Below are 18,186 nucleotides of genomic sequence, written 5' to 3'. Positions count from 1 at the left end.
ACCGATGAGCTTTACAATTGGCCATCGGTTGATTCGTAACCCCGCCTCGGTACTCAGTAGCATGATGGACCAAGTATGTCGGTATTAGTGACTGTCAGCGCCGCATGTCTTATAAATGTGATGAAATTAAGTGACGCTGAGGAGCGCGAGGCGATTAGCCCTTAATTCATAGATGAATGGGATTGTTTGATCTTGCTAATGCCATGAATGGAAGCTTTTGTAGGGTAGCTCATTTAATGCCATCAACCCAGTGGAATAACGGACTTTGTATGCTTATTCGGCACGTCAGTATTTCAAGGATACCAAATATACCCGTATGCCGAATTGAATTCATTCTGCTACATAACATTATGCAATATGCGCTTACAAAACTATTCCGGTTGTGCAGACTTGCTGCTGCATCCCCACTCGCGATGTTCTCATTCGCTTATCTAATCTTATCTGATCATCAGACATCAGCCGCATCCATCACCATGACCTGATTCTCCCCTCAACATCTCCAATCATGACTCTCGTCCCAGTAACTCTCGAAAGCGCCAACGCGCATAACTCATGCCAATTCTTATTCCCCACCCGAAGAGGCGATTATCTCATTCAAGTATCCTGGCCGCTTTGTTGGAATGATCGCGCTCCAGTGAATGACGATGCCATCGTCTCCACTGTGTAAGAAAAGCCTCACCTCAATATAAACAGGGAATTAACATGGATTAGGTACATTGTTGATGGAAATGCGTACTTTTTTACTGCGACAGATATCGCGCGGAGATTGGAGTTTACGCATCAGACGAGAGCTGTAATCGTAGCTGTTGGGTATCCTAACAAAACTTGCGTTTTTGACAAGCGCCGGAATGGGGACTTGACACCTGCGTCTTCTGATGGGGCTTATGATATTCCCCCTGGACCAGATGGGAAACCATCGCTTGGTCCTTTTGGCGGCGCATCGGATTTTCTGGATATCATCAAGAAAGATATCCAACCGTATATTGAAAGCACTCTCTTCCCGGGTGTCCCTCTGGGAGCAAGTCCCAAAGCGCTCTTTGGTCACTCGTACGGCGGTCTCTTCACCCTCAACGCTCTGTTCACGAAGCCAGAGTCTTTCGATACATTCATCGCTGCGAGTCCGTCTATTTGGTTCAACAATTGCAGCATTGTTCGTGGCCAGGAACAGCGCTTCAATGAGCGCGACCCTTTGACTGGTCGCGCGCCAAGATTGTTGGTCATGTTTGGTGGAGCGGAACAGACGTTGATTCAATTGCCTGGTGAGTCGGATGAGAAGTTTGAGAAGAAACAAAAGGGCGCGACGCTGCGAAAGATGAAGGATAATGCTTTGGCTTTGGTGGCGAGGATGGAAGAGTCGCCTCATTTGAGAAATGTTTGGTGCTGGGAGTTTGAGGGTGAGGATCATGGTTGCGCGGCACCGTGTGCGTTGCAGAGAGGGCTGTTGAGGTTTCTAATAGATCAACGTGCGGGGTAGTAAATTCAGAGTATATTTATTCTATCTCTATCAAACATCAAATGGTATTAAAACATCGCGAGTAGCTAGCAGAATCGAAAACGCAATCAGGTCTATCCAAGTGTTCTCCGGGGGGCGCTATCTTGTCTTGTTCGCGCAGCGTGTCATTTCGTTCTTCTCTCCTTTGACGCTTCTCTTAGCGCTCTTCTTTGAGGTGCCTTTGTCTTGGTGACGCGCCTGGTGGCACCCTTCTTTGTTGACTTCTGGACAGCCCGCCAGTTGAACTTGGCGGGGTCAAAAGGCGGGTGGTGCACCATGGGTTGAAAGTCGCCGTCGTAGACGAGCATGGGAAGGGCAGGCCCGTACAACTGAGGCCTGGGCCGAAGGCGTTCGTACATATCGTCGCTTTGCCATGCCACGAGGTTATGTTTCCGTAGGCGCGGCACTGAAATTTCTGCTCTATCGTCGAATTCATTGAGAATGGTTTGGAAGCATTTAAGGTCCCATGCCGCCATGCTCTCAAAGCTCCAGCGGGGTCGGAGGCCGCTCTCTGGACCGAAGATATGTGGTATAGTCCAGGCGAAGCTGAAGTCTACAAGCTGTCCGTCTAGGTACTGCTGCCACTTGAGATCTCGAATCACGATGCCTGACTTGTGCAGCTCTCGAAGATTACGCAGCAGTCGAGGCAGGTGTCCAATGTCTCTCTTGACCGATTCCCGTGATGCCCAGTCTCCCCCGATAAGTTGCACCCACTTTGTGCCCTCGAAAGAGTGCACCCACTCTTTGACAATGGCCATCATGGGTATGCGGAGATCGTCGTGCTGCATGGTGCGGCGGATCACATCTACATCGGTGGGGTCTTTGTTCCCCAGAGAGGCCAGATGTCTTCTCGCGCCGTTTCCAAATGGTAGGAAATGTCGCTGGACCTTGTCGTCGCTGAGATCAAATTGCAGGTATCCATAGGCCTTGATAGCAAGGTCCTCGCGTCCCAGCTCCTTCAGACGCCCAAAGACACGGCATTCGTTATAGAACGAGGTCGCATGGAGGCGGAGACTATCGATCGTCGGTTGAGAAATCTGGTTACTTACTACGAGGGGCTCCGGTTCATCTGGGTCTGGGAAATCGTCGTCAATAGGATCCATGAGGAAGCTTGGCTCGTGTGCCCCGAGATGAAAGAACTAATTGATGATTGGGATGATTAGACAATAAAGAAATGGAAGAAGGGGGGTTAAATGACACACTTACCATCTTGATAGCATAGACTTTGCCGTTAATTTCAGCCTTCCAAACTTGGGAATGACACCCAGAGCCGAGAGGTCCGAGAAGTTTAAAGTCGCAGGTCGTGATGTCGTCAATGAAACACTCGAGCTTGGGACCTTCACAGTCCGGAAGCGGTTTCAGCTGAGGCATGACAAAATTTGTGGGTTCGCAGCGGTATGTGAGGTGTTGCTTCAGTATCTTGAGCGTCAAGGTCGCAGGGGTTCGAATGGGTTGAGGTGTTGATGAATGTGGAATACAAGAAGCCATGGGACGTGTTTATATGTTGAAACACATTGAATGTCAGAGCATCCGGGGCAATTGTCAAAGAAGGAGAGTCCAGAAATAGCGCAGCAATCGTCAAAGAGGGACATTCCAGGAATAGTGCAGTAATTGGAACAAGGAGAGTCTGCCAACCGTGCAGTAATTCTCAAAGGGTAGACTCTGCGAACAGAACAATACCGTAATTGATGAAAGGGGAGAGCCCAGGAACCGTGCAGGCAATGCCAGAGGGCGGGAGTCTGCCAACCGCGCGATAACTCTCAAAAAGGTGGCTGGTGACAACACGGCAAGAACTTCTATTCCTAAGAATAAGCAAAATATGACAAGAGCTTACAAGATGTTGTGTGACAAGGAAGATGAGATGAGAAGTGGATGGGTGCCAATTGGCTTGGGTCGGGCGGTCATTGCTCTGTCGTTTGGTTTGTTCAACCACTACGTTTCACTTTTTATTAACATCAAAGGTTAAGCGACCGTGGAATTTCGCGTTCATTCAAACGGAGAAGCCGAAAGGCGACGGTTTCTCTATCCTAGCACGGAACTCAGCATGTCTTGCACGTTTTGCCTGCCTATTTGTTTACTACAAAATCATCCGTTCCAGGGCATTCGTGCTATTGCGCGTGTCTATGACCGCATCATTTTTCTTGTGTCACCGCATTCTGTTCATTTCTTGCTCATTGATTACATTGATACCATATGGTGATTGGCATTCAACCAGAGCGGGCTGTTGTGCAACAGAGTCCAGGTAGGCTATGGCCACCCACGAATCAGGGTCTCTGTAGCAGGGGGCAAATTGAAGAGAAAACTGTTGGAAACTGCCGTAAATAAGCCACGGTTGCTAGGATTATCAGCCAGTAGGCGTTAACTATTGCAGGACCTGGGATTTAGTTCGGCAACAGAACTGGCCTTGCAGCCGATCATCTATCATCTTGCAGAGCGGGGAATAAGCAGTTTCGTTTCTGCGAATAACCTGCTTTTAAAAAGCCATCGTTGCACGGTTTCATAATTAGATTGACTTTTTCTTGCTTCAGGCACCAGGAACTGGGGGACAACAAAGGTAGATTATGTTTGCTGGCGTTTGACTCAACTTTTATCTCCCAGATGTTGGTTTAGCTACAACACTTTACTGTATATGATCGTGAGGCTGAAAGTACTGGCCTTCATCATGCACTATCAGAGATACCTTGATGTAGGATAAATTCCCACTGCAGCCCATGTACCTTTGCTCTTGCGGCTTCTATTGGGAGAATCCCCGCTCAGTACAACCTATCTGCCTCCGCGTTACGTAGGGAATAGGGTCAGATTGACTTTAGCTTGCTGGTGGGGCCAGGGACTGCGTTTGTCGGCTAGCTATCCGCCACCTTGCTCCGCGACCCGTGCGGTAAGGATTTTAGAACATCACCAGTGCTTGATGTCATCACAATATTAACGTTGGCCTGCGCACGAACCATGAACTGCGTTTGGAGTTACGGAAGACCCTTACAGCGAGCCACCGGTGCCCGATTTCATAGGTTGATGAACGTTAGCTTGCTTCTGGAGCCGTGAAATGCGTTTGGCAACAGGGAGTAGTCTTGCAACTCGCCGCATGTCGCCTTTTGCGTTCCAATCTTGCAGCTAGCCATCCGCTACGCGAGGCATTCAGGAAGCCACAGGTGCTCGCTATCATAGGCATATTGGCATTAGCTTGCGCAAGAGCCATTTGCTGCGTTTGACAATATGGAGTAGTCTTGTAACTAGCTTGCGCCGCGACAAGCGAACAGGGGTTGGTCTTCTAGACCACCGTCGCCGCCTCAAGCGGTACCAGTCTGGTGGTCACTACCGTGCCTCATGCTCATGATAGATCAGATTCTCTGCTTTTAGGAGTCTCTCTGGTTTGTAAACAGAATCAGGCACACAAGGCCGTCGCGGGAAGTGGAAATAGTCATATGTCCGGTCTCTGCCTTACCCAATACTCCTTTCCACCCACTCATCCGACTCAAGACTTAACCTTTTTGCCTGTCTAAAGTACTCTCGACTACTTCAAACATTTATAACCTCTGTTCAGTTGTTTCCGCGCCATGTCTTCTACAACAAACTTCCCCAGTGCATGGGCTACGATCGGCCGGTCGCTCACTACGCCCAACCCGACCCTCCAGACCGCTACCGGAAATTCGAACATCGCTATGTCCCAAACCACCTTCCAGGCCGCCTCATCCATCATCAAAAGATGGAGAGACTTTGATCTCGGAAATCTCCATGAACCATACGGAGACCTGCTGGATAACTACAATGTGCCCGTTGTGGTCGATGAGCAATCATCCGTTCCAGCCACCAACATCACGGACCTGAAGAAGGCATTGACGGGGCATATTGTTCACCGTCTCCGACAACCAATCGCTACGGGTGTCACCCTTCTCGCAAGCCGATGCGGCGAAGCTCGCCGAGATGTTACCGTGCTCACGGACGAACCTCTGGCCCACCGCCGCCGCTCTGCCCTGTCTTTCGTGACCAGCGATGGCGAACGTCTTGCCGTTAGTTGCGCCTACACCTCCAACCAGTGGACATCACGCGAGCTGGAAGACAGCGAGTCCTCTCAGTCTTATCCGCTCCTTCGTCTCGCGACGTACTGTCACGACGCGGGGACCCGCTATGGGTTCATCTTCTCCGACCATGAGCTCATTGTCTCCCGTGTGAGCGGCACATCATTTTCTTGCTTGATCGAATGGCAATCCATCCCTTGGGAAGCAGCAGGTCCTGGGGTCTTGACAGTCAACCTGTCGCTGTTTCTCATGGTAATGATGGCTCTGCATAATAGCCACCGACCAATCCTCCGACATCTGCAACCCTTCCCCATTAACTTCTGGTACCGCTTCCAGAACATCGACGGAGACTGGGTCAACCGGCACCACCTCTCTCGCCGCGAGGTTTTCCACCACTTGCCAGGAGCCATCACTGAGCTCCCAAATGGCGTTCCTTTCGAGGATGCACACATCACTGAGTGATCCGCGTCGGCATCTTTTTTCCCTTACAACCCAAACATCTGTTCGGTCTCTGTTGTTTTCCTGTCGTTGTGCATTCCCCCATGTCGACTCATTTGTCTTTCTTTCCTTGCTGCTGGTGGAGTAATTGTCGTGGTGTTACAGTCCTTACCTTGTGTCGATTACTGCTTTTGTCTTGTTTCTTTGTCATTTGTTGTTGAACCCATCAGATTAGAATAATTTATTACTCTCCTTCTCTCTCGCCATTTACTTGATGATCGTGACTGTTCGTGACTGTTCGCTTCGCATTGCTGAAGCCTGAGATTCCTCTTCTCTCCTTTCTTGCGCCAATGTCTGTCACATCTCATCTCATAAACTCCATGTCCAACATGCCTCCATCCATGAAGTTCATCCCATCTCCGAATCCCTGCTCAAGCTCCCCACTCAATCCGATAAACGGTCCGTCCAACCCCACAAACGGCCCATCAAGCCCCTCAAACATGTCTCCCGGTGGTAAGAAATCCACCTCCCGCACAGCCACATCATCCACATTCAGCGCCTCAAAGACATCCTTCCCCAATCCCTTCAGCTCCTCTCTATACACCGCCACAGCCGTTTGCGCCCTCTGGCTAAGTTCACCAACGACACTTCGCAAAGCTCTGAACGCCTCGTCGTCAATGATCTTCAGAAGCTTGTCGAAGAGATCGAGGGCTTTTACTGAGAGATGTTGGTCAATGTGGATTGAGTTGTGGCCGGGATTGAGAATCATGTTGGCGAGGAGGACGATTAGCGCTGAGAAATGAGAGCAGCTACATTGCCTGCAATCATTAGCAATCTCCCGAAACAAACTCAAACTGACATACCAAATTAGACACTCTGTTGGTGTAGCTTCCTGAAATAACTTCATGCACCCTCTGCTCACGTCCACGCAATGATTCCATCCCTCGGGTAAAGGTGGTGCTTGATCCTGACACTTCCCAGCGCCATCAAACCCTCTATTCTCCAAGTTTCCCACAGAGGTTATCGTAGCTCTACTAAAAGAGCTGATCCTCTTTACCCATTCTGCATTATGGCTATAAATGCCATGAATCATCACTTCCGTCAGCAAAAATGCGTGGTGCATCTTTGTCATCTGCACAAGCTGGCTCGGTCCCACTGTCGCAGCGACATGCTCGATATGGAAGACGGTTGGAATGCGCTCGTACCACTGATCGAGCATAGATTGAAGTCGGGATACCCGTCGCTGTCGCTCTTGGGCTGTCACCTTGCTTGAGCGGTTGGAGTACAAAAGATCGTACACTTTGCCTTGTATGTAAGCGAGTTCCACGCGCCTTCGATGGTAGTTGAAGTGGACTTGGCCGTTTTGCGTCCATATCAAACCAACACTGTCAGGTGGCGCAAGTGCAGGGAGACTAATGTCGATATCTTCATCAAACTGGCATGAAGGTGTTTGCGCACGAAGACAAATGTCCTATCAACGTGAGCTTTTGCATTTACGCGCTCGAACAACTTACCTTGTCAAGAGTATACGCGATCCAAAACACACGCGATCTCTGATCAGCCTCCGCAGCCGGGAACTGCATCGCCGCTTCTTGCGAGTGCAACTTTAACCTATGCGCCAACCTAACCGCCGTTCCAATAAGAACACTCGCGGGTTTCGGGTCGCGACTGTTTTGGAACAGCATCACGATACCTAGTAAGATCTGAACGCCGAGTAAATCCTCATCACGCGTGACAAGTTCCGATACAACAGTCTGCGCGTTCCTCAGACATTGATCTGCTTTTTCAATGTGCACTGATTGACTGTCTCGGAGTGATAGCTGCGGTGTGCGATATCCGATGGCCATGACGGTCTGAATAGCAGCCCACGAAGCTCTGTCGCGAGTTTCGGGTTGTTTATACCATGTTGTGAGAAGTTTCATGAACTCTGACTGTTGGAAAAGAGGAATGACGCCGTTGAAGGTTGTGAAATAGTGGTCTACTATAGGTAGGATTTCATCAAGGGGAGGTAATTCCAAAGTGTTTGGTTGAGGGCCTTGGTAAACTGCTGGATTAACTGGATCGAATTTCCAGGCAAATCCTCGTTTCGCCATCTCTTCAAAATTTGCGGAGTTGTTGAGAACTGATTCCGCTGAGTCACTTGGACTGGAATGGTCGTCTGGCCATTGCGGTCTAGCAGTTTGAGCATCTTTTGCGGCGTTGAGAACGATTTGGAGCTGCTCCTCAATACGAGCTAATCTTGTTTCGAGGCCTTCTTGGCGATTGTTCCTGAAACAATTACTAATTTGAACTGAAAAGTTGGGGGAACAGGGGCGTACTCTTCTTGTTGTTTAGCCCCAGCTCTGACTCTCGCAGAATTAGGCTTCCGTCTAATGATGCTGGTTCGACAGCTCGTATTATAGAGAATGCAATTCGAACAATCTGGCTTGAGCATGTCGCATTTGATCTTTTTCGTAAAGCACAAATCGCAGGCTGAGATATTTGTCAGCTGGGTTCGTATCCTAACTCGAGTTGCTGACCTTTGCGGCGATTAGACGGTGTAAGATCTGTCTCGGGGGTCGACATGGCTGTAGTTATTCAAATAATTTCGCACCAGATTTGGGTTGGTAAGTTCCAGTGATTAACAACGACGAGTACAGCTGATAATGAGTAATGTTGAGAGTCTTGTTGCAGATGCGCAGTGAGATGAAGTGAGGTTGGAGGGCTGACAAATTCTCCGGACGCAGGGTTCCACATAGCCTCCTCAGGCTGTCGATCGTCTGCCCTAAATTTAGAACCGTTGAAACGCCATGACATGACATGAGTTTGTTTCAGGAAAACGCAATCAATAACTCAGAATAAGTACCCTACACTCTAATAACATGTCTAATCGCAATCAATAACTCATGATCCATCAAGCCTTGACCTTGCCATACGGAACTTGAGGTCCCGAATACTGAATGGCACGAACAAACTCATTCTTGTCCCCGTCCTGTACAAGCTTCTCATACCACCCACCCATATCCTGGCCAAATATCTGCACGACTTCATTGTCGCTCGCGTCAAGCGGTTCAAAGCCCTTTGCGATCTGCGCAAATTGAGCCCCAGCGACACCCATACCCATACCAAGATCATTCTCAACCATCTCAGCTGGTTGGATCGCGCCTTTGACGCGTCCCTCAATAATATCACTAGCCAAACGCGGTTCTGCCGCCGCAGGCCGTCCAATACTCACACCATCAACAACATCAAGCGCGTCTACCATGGCTCCCACCGTTCTCAAACCACCAGCGATAAAGATCCTCATTTTATGCGCTGGTTCAAGTGCTTTGGTGATGGCCTCCGCCCACTCAAGAAAGAAACCCTCGCGCTTCTTGGTCGACTCTTTCTCCCACGACAGCGCCATGCGCTCATAAGTGCCGCCGCTGAGTTCAACAAAGTCGAATCCCAGTGCTTCAAGCCTCTCGCAGAGCTCCCTCGCTTCATCGGCTGTCACGCCGCCGTCCTGGAACTCTACGCTGTTGAGCTTTGCGCTGACGATGAAGGTCGATGAGACGCGCGCTTTGATGGCGTTTGCAATTTCGGAAATGAGGCGGAGTCTGTTCTCGACGGTCTGAGTGCTGTATTCGTCGGTGCGCTTGTTGGTGGTTCGGGAGAGGAATTGAGAGAGCAGGTATCCGTGAGCTGCGTGCAGTTCGATGCCGTCGAACCCGGCTTTTTCGAGATACTCGGCGGCGTGGGCGAAACCTTCAATGATCTGGGCGATTTCCTCCTTTGTCGCGGCGTGCGGTTTGCCAAAAGTCATTCCCATCTTGGGGTCTGTGACAGTGAGTACACATTGTCAAAGTCCAGTGAGTGACTTACCGAGTTGAACGTCAGAGGCTGAGATGGCGACGGGGTTGAACTTGTAGGGAACTTGTCGCCCGGGATGATTGACTTGAGCGAGGAATAGAGAACCGTCCTTCTTGGCTGCTGCGGCCAATTGCTTGAACTTTTCGAAGCGCTCGCCTTCAAAGGGAGCATCGACGGGAATGCCGGGAGATGCAGCGGCCCCGACCGAGTTGAGATCAATGTCTATATTGCCAGTGATAACGATGCCAAAGTTATTCTTGCCTTCGCCCCATCTAAAGCTGTCAGTCTGGGTCATCTACTGGCGCTGGTGAACTCACCGTCGGTACAGCTCAATCAACTCGTCGGTCGGAATTCCTCTCTTGGAGATGATCTCGGGATCCCAACTCGCAAGCGACTCAGCCATGGGCGACTTGAGAAACCTGTTTTTTGCGACTCGGCCGGAGGGATAGAGGTGAAGTTCTTGGGCCAAGGGCTCAGGGCGAACGTCTTTGGAAGTGTAGCGGACAGGCATTTTGACGATTATTGTGATTGAAGTGGTGATTGTAATTGAAGTGGTGTATTTGATGAACTCTTCGACAACGTCTTTCAGTCGCCATTTATATACAGCGACATCCTGAGTACCATCGTCTCAATTCAGCTTCAATACAAAGCTGAGCACGCAACACGCATGTTGCGGCCAGACTCTGACCGATCCGAGAAGCAGAGTCCGAGCCAAAATAAATGCTCCACGGGCTTTCAATAGCAGGGGATAACCCCAAGGTAATCCATACGCGTGTCCATGGCGTTCCGAAACAGCGCGTCTCTGGTTGATAAGAGTACAAGTGACCCAATTTTCTCAAGTCCACGGCGTTCCACGGACTTGGACAATCTGGTGAGACCAACCATTATTCAGCATCCAGCGCGCGCGAATTACAAATGCATAATTAGCAATTAATAGCCTTGTAAAATAACAGACTATCATTCATGGAAGTCTAAAACATTTCTATCACCATTTTCTCGACAACAGAGTGCCCCTTGGACTTGGACTTCTTAGCCCTCTTTCGCCTGCTGCCTTGAACTTTAAGATCCAACTGAACAAGCGGCGGGCGGTAAGTGATACATTAGATTAGGTCACAAGACAATGCTGTGATAATAAGCAGAGTAAAATAACACTTGAGAGCAGGATTCTATAACAAACAGGTTTAGATTGAGGTTTAGGAAGAGAACTGATAGGGTAACTTGAGGTTAAAAGGGCTGAAGTGAGGTGAATATATGTGGAGCAGCTGGCATGAGATAAGGATACCATGATAAGATAAGTCCTGTCAGGCTGATAAGAGCTGCGAGACCGGCATGCGCCGGCCTCCTCCGGTTAAACACGGCCCCGTTATTCACGATGTTTGTTCAACGCGACACGACGTGAGATGGGCGATTACCAGCCACAAGAATACACTTTGACCGCAAAGAAGAACGATAGAACAAAATCAACATAAGAGGACAAAAAGAAAAGAAGAAAAAAATTGGTAGCTTCTCTTTGATTGAGCGTGTCATCCTTAGTGCAGGGGCCATGCTAATCTTCTCTGGTGGATGTTAGTGGGAGTTGAACGAGGATGCTTTGGAATAATTACCTGTATCGTTTCAATAGACCAATGTGTCCCGAAGGACAAAGTCTGACCAGAGTTTATGGCTTATATACCGTTAGTCTGCCACTCCTTGTGACAGGGGTCCCCTGCTCACACTAACAACACGAGTAGCCATCTGAGGATTTCAGTTCAGACAAAACTCAATCTTTGGTAGCAATGAAAGCATGCTGGATAATTTTCCTTGTCCTCAGATCCATAGGGCAGTGCTTTTGTTGGTTATCGGCGTTGGAAATCCAATATATCTGGCGATGTCAAAGTAGTAGGGTCTCGCACTGAGACAAACTCAAGCAACCAGGTCCTTTTGGATAACACAGCAACATCTCAATATGCTTTTGAGTTATACTTAACTCACTTTGCAATTTTTATTACAAGTGAAAGTTCTCACGGCAAAGCATGACGGGTGTTTGAGTTTGTGTGCCCTACTGCTGAAGGGTGGTGGGGCGCGTGCGATGTTAAATGTCATCTACCCTGAGCTGATTGAAGGCTGGCCGCATCCTTCTTTGTTCCGAACTTTCATTGTCCCCCTCCCTGCCTGGGTTGGACGATTGGAATGTCAATCATCAGACTCCTCTGAGGCGGATGCGAGACCGCTCTATCCCCATCTTACCATCCTCTCCCAAGCCACCATCTCCTCTTTTTGCTTCGCCCGCACAATCCCCAGCCTCTTGACGATATAGCGAATTCGAGAACTACAAGCTTATTTTCTCGCTAGATCTTGATACTGCTCCTCTCTAGACGAAGAAGCCATGTCTCTGGGAACGATAGTGATATGTGCGGGTTAAGTGGGAGATGGCACTAACCAAGGCGCACATGCAATCTGAGCATGAGTACATGTAAGTCATTGTTTTAGAGGCCGTGTGTGCTGTGGTGATGCGATACTGTAAAATGAAGCTATTCAGAGAGGATACTGCGCATCAACAAGCGGCCACCTCAACCAGACTTGAGTGAGACTACCAAATCCGTCTGCGAATAATCCTACAAACAGAATGCGAAATGAATGCAATTACTTGAGTGAAGCAACAGTGAATGCCTCATTTTGACGTTGTCATCGCGTTCTATCATAAGAAGTATGTACTCATCCTTCGGATTGAACCACATCGCTGCGGTCTCCAGTATCTCTCACCAGTGAACAGCACCAGCTACCCTCCCAATATGAAACAATAGATCGACATCAAAGCATACCAAGTAATCACAAAAAGGCACCATCAATAACGCTATCTATTCTACTTTAATCTGCATTACAAATACACTTCCCCCGTCCGGACGCCGACACCATAAGCCGGGCTAATCCTCCCGACGCACCCCACAAAACCTCACCAATTCGTCCGCATTTCGTCCGTCATTCGTCCGTATACATCATCAACACCTTTCACATTCTCACGCAACAAACCCCTTCATATTCACACTCTCCAACGTTTCATTCCTCTTCGGCCGAATAATTCTCTCGTAAAACATGTCCGAACCACCCGCCAAGCGCCGCAAAGTTCGAAAAGGAACACGAAGCTGCTGGGAATGTAAATCTCCCCTCCACTCATACAAGATAAGGTGCTTACATGCCCAGGCCGCCGCCGTAAAATAAAATGCCAATTCTCAAAAGAAGACGATCCAATCTGTATAGGCTGCACACAGCGCGAAACAAGCTGTATATCCCAAGAATATGTCCCCACGCCGCCCTCCGCTCCCCAAGACAAGCGTCTTGCCCAGCGCCTCGGCCGGCTGGAGGAGCTGATGGAGAAGTTGGTCGACAAGCCGCTCCCATCGCCTGAATCAGAAGACCCTGCGCTGGAGAGGTTCACGCAGCATACGGCTGATGTGTTTGAGTCGTCTGTCGTGGATAATGCGCAGCAGATCCTCGACCAGCCTGATGCTGCGATCGTGACGCACAAGTTCCCAAGCCGCTCTGCGAAGGCGACGCATGTTTCTGCGCAGCTACACGCGCTTTTCCCGTCGCAGCAGATTCTGTATGCTATTTCGCAGCAGAGTCCTGGTGCGCGTTTTGTTCTGGCCATGTTTTACTCGCAGCAGGATCAGATTGATGGGAAACCTGAGCCTTTATCGTCGCTGGCGCAGATACCACCCGCTACAAGCCATCCCGCTATTCTCGCCAAGCGTCTTCTACAACTTGCCGTCTGTCTGCAGCAAATGCCCCCATACTTCGATGGGAGTACCCTCGGGTTGAGTAAATCGCCGCGCGAAACGATGGAAGAGTGGATTGCTGTTACTGGACGTCTAGTCACGTCCGACGATGACTTTGTCGGGTGTTTGGAAGGTCTTGAGTGTCTTATCTTACAGAGCTTTTACCAAAGCGACGCAGGACATTTGCGAAAAGCGTGGTTGACGGGTCGTCGGGCTCTGAACATGGCGCAGCTTATGGGCATTGATCGTAAGAGCGCAAAGTCAATCAAATCCGTGGATCCATCATTCAGCAACAAACATCGCCCTTCACCACCAGTCATCTGGTTCCGCATCAACTGCAACGATCGCTACGTCTCTCTCATTCTCGGGTTGCCAATTGGCTCGCGCGATAACAGTTTCGCAGAAGACAATGCTCTCGTGTCGGATGCACCGAGCGACAAGCTTGGCAAGGTGTACGCGATGATGGCGGGCAAGATCGCGGATAGGAATGAGCTCAAGGGAAGTGAGGCATATGTTCTCACGCAATCCATCGACATGGAGCTTGAGAAAGCTTACAAGATGATGGATGATGGTCTGTGGTGGAAATTACCCGACATGGCCATATGCTGCGGTACAGCCGACGCATCGGGTGATGGAATGAGCGTTATAAAGCTCCAAATCCGACACTTCTCGCTTCTCATTCTTCTCCATCTTCCCTATCTTCTTCGCGATCGCGGCCAAAGACGATACGAGTACAACCGCGCAACATGCATGCAAGCAAGCCGTGACGTGCTCGCCCGATTCATCGAATACCGCAATTGCTTTACAACATCTGTATCAGGCCGTCACGTAGACTATTCCGCCCTCGTAGCAGCCATGACACTCTTGCTAGGCTATCTCGGCTGGCGCTGGCCAGGCTACGAGACAGAAAAAGAGCACGACAGAGACCTTGCCGAAAAGACACAAGAAAGGATGCAAGAAATGGGAGCGCTGAACAACGACCGGCTCTGCATTGAAGCGGCGGAAACAATTCGGCAGCTTTTGCCCATCGTGCAGAGACAATCAGGCACAAGCGGAGAAAACGTCCATCTCAACGTCCCGTTCCTGGGTACGGTGAACATCAACCCCGGTCCGACGCCGCCAGCCTCCACAGCGAGCATGATAGCGTCCAACAGCACCACGCCCAGTGGCAACGTCGACATGTCACAGTTCCCGCTGTCCTTCAACTCGCCAAACCTTGGCTCCGAAAATTGCGACTTATCCACAACGTGCGCCTTCACACCTGATGTGTTGGACTCCAACTGGCCCTGCTTCACAGCCGACCCAGAAGATTGGGCACTGCAAGGTGTAGACACTACGTACTGGACTATGCTCAACAGCAGCATAGCATGAGGATAAAGATATGTATGATTATGATATTTATACCCAAGATGAACCAATAAAACACCAAACGAATGCATACCAACGTGTAAAACAAAGGGACTAGGCTTGTCTAGCCAGGGTATCTCCATCAGGTAACCTCCTCAACAAACGCCACAAATGAGATCAACTCCACTATCCAGTAGTGAATTAGGTGCAATGTACGTTTGAGCGCATAGGTAGTATTCAGTCCTGTAAGCCTTCTACCAGGGCCTCACGGTCAACATCAACAGTAGTGACCTGAGCTGGTGCGCCCTTTCGCTTCTGAGCAGCCCAATATTGATGAAAGCCAGGAATAGAACCGGGCTGGTTGATCCCCGGCGTCCGGTTAATATTCCTGTCCCTTTCCTTCTCCGTAGGTTTTGGAGGGGCGTTTTCACCATTGCCTGAAGCCCAAGGTCTCCAGCCAACCCATTTTCCTATTCTTCCTGCGGGGCTCCCTTGGGGGGTATCCGAAGGAGCTGGCGACGCAGATCTGTTTGACCCAGGCCTGTTAAGTGGGTTGGACACAGTTCTACTTGCGGGAAGACCAGCGAAAGTGTCTCGGAGGGCAGCGGTGCTTCGCTTAGCTGCACCTCTGTAGAGTGTGGGCTGCGCTGTAACGCCCGTAACGACAGCCTCAGCGCCACCAAGTGGTCGAAGGGTGAGCTGGCTAGGTCGAGCCTTGAGTGTGTGAATGTCAAGCCCGCCTGTAAGAGACATGATGGATTCATGAGAAATAGCTCGATGAATCCTTGGACGCGGCATGTAGTCGTCTCGGTTGTCTTCAGAGCTCTCAACGATTGAGCTCTCGTCGATTGATGGGGTGTTGCCAAGATCGGGTGTCTCAATTCGAGACATGACCTCCTCACCCTCATTTTCGTCCTCCTCATGTATCACATCATCGTTGAATTGACGTGAATTTTGAGGCGGCGTACCTGGATCAAGCTGGAGGGAAGGTGCTTGAAGGCTGAAAGCCGAAATGTCAGACGGGCCTTTACGGTGCGTCCGCCAGGTGGGTGACATGGGGTCAAAGCTTGTAGCTGGCGACATTGGATAATCGCTATCGCCAAAATTCGAGTCAAACATCGAGTTTCGCAGATTCGATCGTGGTGAACTTGGAACGGACGACGCGATTTCAGAGGGTTGCTCTGAGAGCATGGACCATCTCTGTTTGGGCATTGAGATGACAGAGTTGGGTTCTTTGGTGTTGATGGAAGCGAGGGCAGGCAGGGCAGGTCCCAAACTCCAGCGAGCAGAAGATCTCGGGGTGGATGTGCCAGAACTTGTCGAAGCTGAAAAGATACTAGAGTTCAAGCTCGCGCGCTTCCGCCTCATTTTGTGTTTATCGGCCTTGGCTGTAACGTGATAGTGGTGGTGGATGTGAAGCTCTTGCGATATTCGAGGAGTCGTCGGCGGCTCATAAGCCTCGAGTTCGTCTTTGAGAGTCGTACTACTATCGGCAATAGGTTGGTGGGTGACAAGTTGCTCTCGCAGAGACTGAATCTCATCGTTCGAATTGAGAAGCATCTCTCGTAGCTCAGCCATGCCAAGTTGTAGATTGGCATTGTCTTGAAGAAGATCCCGAACAAAATGATTGACGACGGGATTCCCTGGCTTCGGTTCTTGCAGTGTCTTGGATGCAGCTGCACCTTTTAGACGACCGGCGGCTGTATTGAGCTGCTTCTCAACTTGACGTTGACGCTCCATTCGCCCAATAACCTCGGCATGTCTTTGACGCTCCTCTCGAGCTTCCTCCTCCATCCTCTCCAACTGATCCTGCATATCCATGATACCGCGTTGCGCCTCCTTGCAACGCTGTGCATGTGTTCGAGCATCTTCTTTCGTCGACCTCAATTCGTGATAGAGATCATCCTGTTCGAGTTCCAAGAGGGAAATATGCCTCTCAGCATCTTCGGCTCGCAGGGCAGCAGACTCGAGTCTTCGGACGGCTTGTTGAGACGACAGCAGACTTGCTTCGAGTGCTTTGATCTTTGTATCGGATTCGGAGACGGTGCTGTTGAGCAGTTCAAGCTGGTCGAGGAGATTACGATTCTCCTCAATTTTCAGGGCATTCTCAGCCTCTAATTCCTGCTTGGCCATTTCCAGACGCTCTATCCTGGAGGAAAGATCAAGACGATCTCTCTCCGCGTCGGCCATATATGCTTCATGTCTAGCGAGTAGAGCCTACAAGGGAGACAGACAAGTCAGCAGTCTGATGGGGCATTGACGTGTCTAGCGGGGACTGGCATGCGGGACACGCGGGTGTTTAGGCGGTGGAAGAAGTGACAGCCGTATAAAAACAGAGGAATGCCCCAAAATTGAGGATTGGTACCTGACTAACCTGACCAAGTTGTGCCGCGGTATGGACATCTTTTTCGACTGTCTCTAGAATGGAGCAATTTTTCTTGAGGAGAGCGCAGTCGATTCGTCCACAGCAGCAAGTCATCTCAGAGATATGCGGCTCCGGCCCAAAATCCGGCCTCTCCATGATGGGCGGAGCGAAATCGGAGATGGAGAGGCCTTGAAGCTTTGATTATTGTACGGATAATAGGATGAAGGATTCGCGAAAGGTAATGAAGGCGGCGGAAGATAAGGGATCGGTCGGCAACATGATAATACTATAGATCGGAGGAGATAAGGAATGAATCGAAGGGTGAGGATTAGAACATGGTTCGTCGGCAGCCGGTATTAGACTCGTGACAAGCCAGAGTCGAGGCGAGGCAAGAAGACGATGGCCGTCTCGTCGGATTCGAGTCGTTTTGATGGGAACGGCGGGTGTTTACTGTTGAGCCAAACAAAGAGGGCCTTTGTTGTGTATAATTGGCTGACGTTGTAATTGGTATGTGGGCTCCCGCGCGAGTCTAAGTTGGGTAGGAGTGGAGTTCTGTTCCTGACTTAGCGAGATCGCCGACAGTTGAAGTTTTACGGTAGAGTAAACAAAGAAAGTGATGCAGATAAATATGACAGTGATGACTTGTTTGTATTCGTACGTGTGTTTGCATTGAGAGAATAAACAAGGCAGATGAGGCCTCAACAGAAACCAACCTCAGCCACTTGCACAAGCCATGTGATGCAGAGACGGCCAGGGTAATAGGCTGCGAACAGTTCGTACAGGGGATCTCTTTAGGCATTCATCAGGGGCGGAGACTCTGGACTCGGTTAGTGCGATGAAGTCGCAGGGAAGACGTGTTGAGCGCTCGCGATTCCCTCATTTCCTTTTCGCGTGTGATTGGATGTGGAATTCAAGGTTGTCACCCCTTGCTGAATTCGCCAT

General features: G+C 50.0%; 7 protein-coding genes across 7 annotated transcripts; 3 read left to right on the top strand and 4 right to left on the bottom strand.

Moving 5' to 3' along the window:
• Positions 1 to 449: 449 nt before the first annotated feature.
• On the top strand, positions 450 to 1,615 carry FOIG_08990 (uncharacterized protein). The gene is made up of 2 exons (XM_031209164.1): positions 450 to 663; positions 712 to 1,615. The coding sequence occupies exons 1-2, from the start codon at positions 506 to 508 to the stop codon at positions 1,472 to 1,474; spliced, it is 921 nt and encodes a 306-aa protein (XP_031061201.1). The 5' UTR covers positions 450 to 505; the 3' UTR covers positions 1,475 to 1,615.
• Positions 1,616 to 1,617: 2 nt separating this feature from the next.
• FOIG_08989 (uncharacterized protein) lies at positions 1,618 to 2,863 on the bottom strand (the record flags this gene model as incomplete). Its single annotated transcript, XM_031209163.1, has 2 exons — positions 1,618 to 2,631; positions 2,699 to 2,863. The coding sequence occupies 2 exons, from the start codon at positions 2,861 to 2,863 to the stop codon at positions 1,618 to 1,620; spliced, it is 1,179 nt and encodes a 392-aa protein (XP_031061200.1).
• Positions 2,864 to 5,046: 2,183 nt separating this feature from the next.
• FOIG_08988 (uncharacterized protein) lies at positions 5,047 to 5,970 on the top strand (the record flags this gene model as incomplete). Its single annotated transcript, XM_031209162.1, has 1 exon — positions 5,047 to 5,970. The coding sequence occupies one exon, from the start codon at positions 5,047 to 5,049 to the stop codon at positions 5,968 to 5,970; it is 924 nt and encodes a 307-aa protein (XP_031061199.1).
• A 300-nt stretch (positions 5,971 to 6,270) lies between these two features.
• On the bottom strand, positions 6,271 to 8,643 carry FOIG_08987 (uncharacterized protein). The gene is made up of 5 exons (XM_031209161.1): positions 8,466 to 8,643; positions 8,265 to 8,418; positions 7,461 to 8,214; positions 6,792 to 7,417; positions 6,271 to 6,755 (listed from the first exon to the last, which is right to left on the bottom strand). The coding sequence occupies exons 1-5, from the start codon at positions 8,509 to 8,511 to the stop codon at positions 6,311 to 6,313; spliced, it is 2,025 nt and encodes a 674-aa protein (XP_031061198.1). The 5' UTR covers positions 8,512 to 8,643; the 3' UTR covers positions 6,271 to 6,310.
• Positions 8,644 to 8,705: 62 nt separating this feature from the next.
• FOIG_08986 (uncharacterized protein) lies at positions 8,706 to 10,470 on the bottom strand. Its single transcript, XM_031209160.1, has 2 exons — positions 9,790 to 10,470; positions 8,706 to 9,744 (listed from the first exon to the last, which is right to left on the bottom strand). The coding sequence occupies exons 1-2, from the start codon at positions 10,070 to 10,072 to the stop codon at positions 8,840 to 8,842; spliced, it is 1,188 nt and encodes a 395-aa protein (XP_031061197.1). The 5' UTR covers positions 10,073 to 10,470; the 3' UTR covers positions 8,706 to 8,839.
• Positions 10,471 to 12,749: 2,279 nt separating this feature from the next.
• On the top strand, positions 12,750 to 17,226 carry FOIG_08985 (uncharacterized protein). Its single transcript, XM_031209159.1, has 2 exons — positions 12,750 to 12,910; positions 12,958 to 17,226. The coding sequence occupies exons 1-2, from the start codon at positions 12,850 to 12,852 to the stop codon at positions 14,901 to 14,903; spliced, it is 2,007 nt and encodes a 668-aa protein (XP_031061196.1). The 5' UTR covers positions 12,750 to 12,849; the 3' UTR covers positions 14,904 to 17,226.
• Positions 13,012 to 18,122, bottom strand: FOIG_08984 (uncharacterized protein). The gene is made up of 2 exons (XM_031209158.1): positions 17,254 to 18,122; positions 13,012 to 17,096 (listed from the first exon to the last, which is right to left on the bottom strand). The coding sequence occupies exons 1-2, from the start codon at positions 17,398 to 17,400 to the stop codon at positions 15,117 to 15,119; spliced, it is 2,127 nt and encodes a 708-aa protein (XP_031061195.1). The 5' UTR covers positions 17,401 to 18,122; the 3' UTR covers positions 13,012 to 15,116.
• Positions 18,123 to 18,186: the final 64 nt, after the last annotated feature.

Source organism: Fusarium odoratissimum (assembly GCF_000260195.1).
Source record: "Fusarium odoratissimum NRRL 54006 unplaced genomic scaffold supercont1.14, whole genome shotgun sequence".
Taxonomy (NCBI): Eukaryota; Fungi; Ascomycota; class Sordariomycetes; order Hypocreales; family Nectriaceae; genus Fusarium; species Fusarium odoratissimum.
Note: the sequence above shows the minus strand (reverse complement) of the source record. Positions and strands in the feature narration are given on the sequence as shown.

Excerpts from the sequence above, each read along its gene's own strand:
- FOIG_08990 (XM_031209164.1), top strand. The coding sequence starts at position 506 with ATGACTCTCGTCCCAGTAACTCTCGAAAGCGCCAACGCGCATAACTCA. Across the intron at positions 664-711 it reads GATGCCATCGTCTCCACTGT|GTACATTGTTGATGGAAATG; the intron begins GTAAGAAAAGCC and ends AACATGGATTAG.
- FOIG_08987 (XM_031209161.1), bottom strand. The coding sequence starts at position 8,511 with ATGTCGACCCCCGAGACAGATCTTACACCGTCTAATCGCCGCAAAG. Across the intron at positions 8,419-8,465 it reads ACCGTCTAATCGCCGCAAAG|CCTGCGATTTGTGCTTTACG; the intron begins GTCAGCAACTCG and ends CAAATATCTCAG. Across the intron at positions 7,418-7,460 it reads TCGCGTATACTCTTGACAAG|GACATTTGTCTTCGTGCGCA; the intron begins GTAAGTTGTTCG and ends TCACGTTGATAG.
- FOIG_08986 (XM_031209160.1), bottom strand. The coding sequence starts at position 10,072 with ATGACCCAGACTGACAGCTTTAGATGGGGCGAAGGCAAGAATAACTTT. Across the intron at positions 9,745-9,789 it reads AGCCTCTGACGTTCAACTCG|ACCCCAAGATGGGAATGACT; the intron begins GTAAGTCACTCA and ends TCACTGTCACAG.
- FOIG_08985 (XM_031209159.1), top strand. The coding sequence starts at position 12,850 with ATGTCCGAACCACCCGCCAAGCGCCGCAAAGTTCGAAAAGGAACACGA. Across the intron at positions 12,911-12,957 it reads AACACGAAGCTGCTGGGAAT|GCCGCCGCCGTAAAATAAAA; the intron begins GTAAATCTCCCC and ends TTACATGCCCAG.
- FOIG_08984 (XM_031209158.1), bottom strand. The coding sequence starts at position 17,400 with ATGGAGAGGCCGGATTTTGGGCCGGAGCCGCATATCTCTGAGATGACT. Across the intron at positions 17,097-17,253 it reads CCGCGGCACAACTTGGTCAG|GCTCTACTCGCTAGACATGA; the intron begins GTTAGTCAGGTA and ends TCTCCCTTGTAG.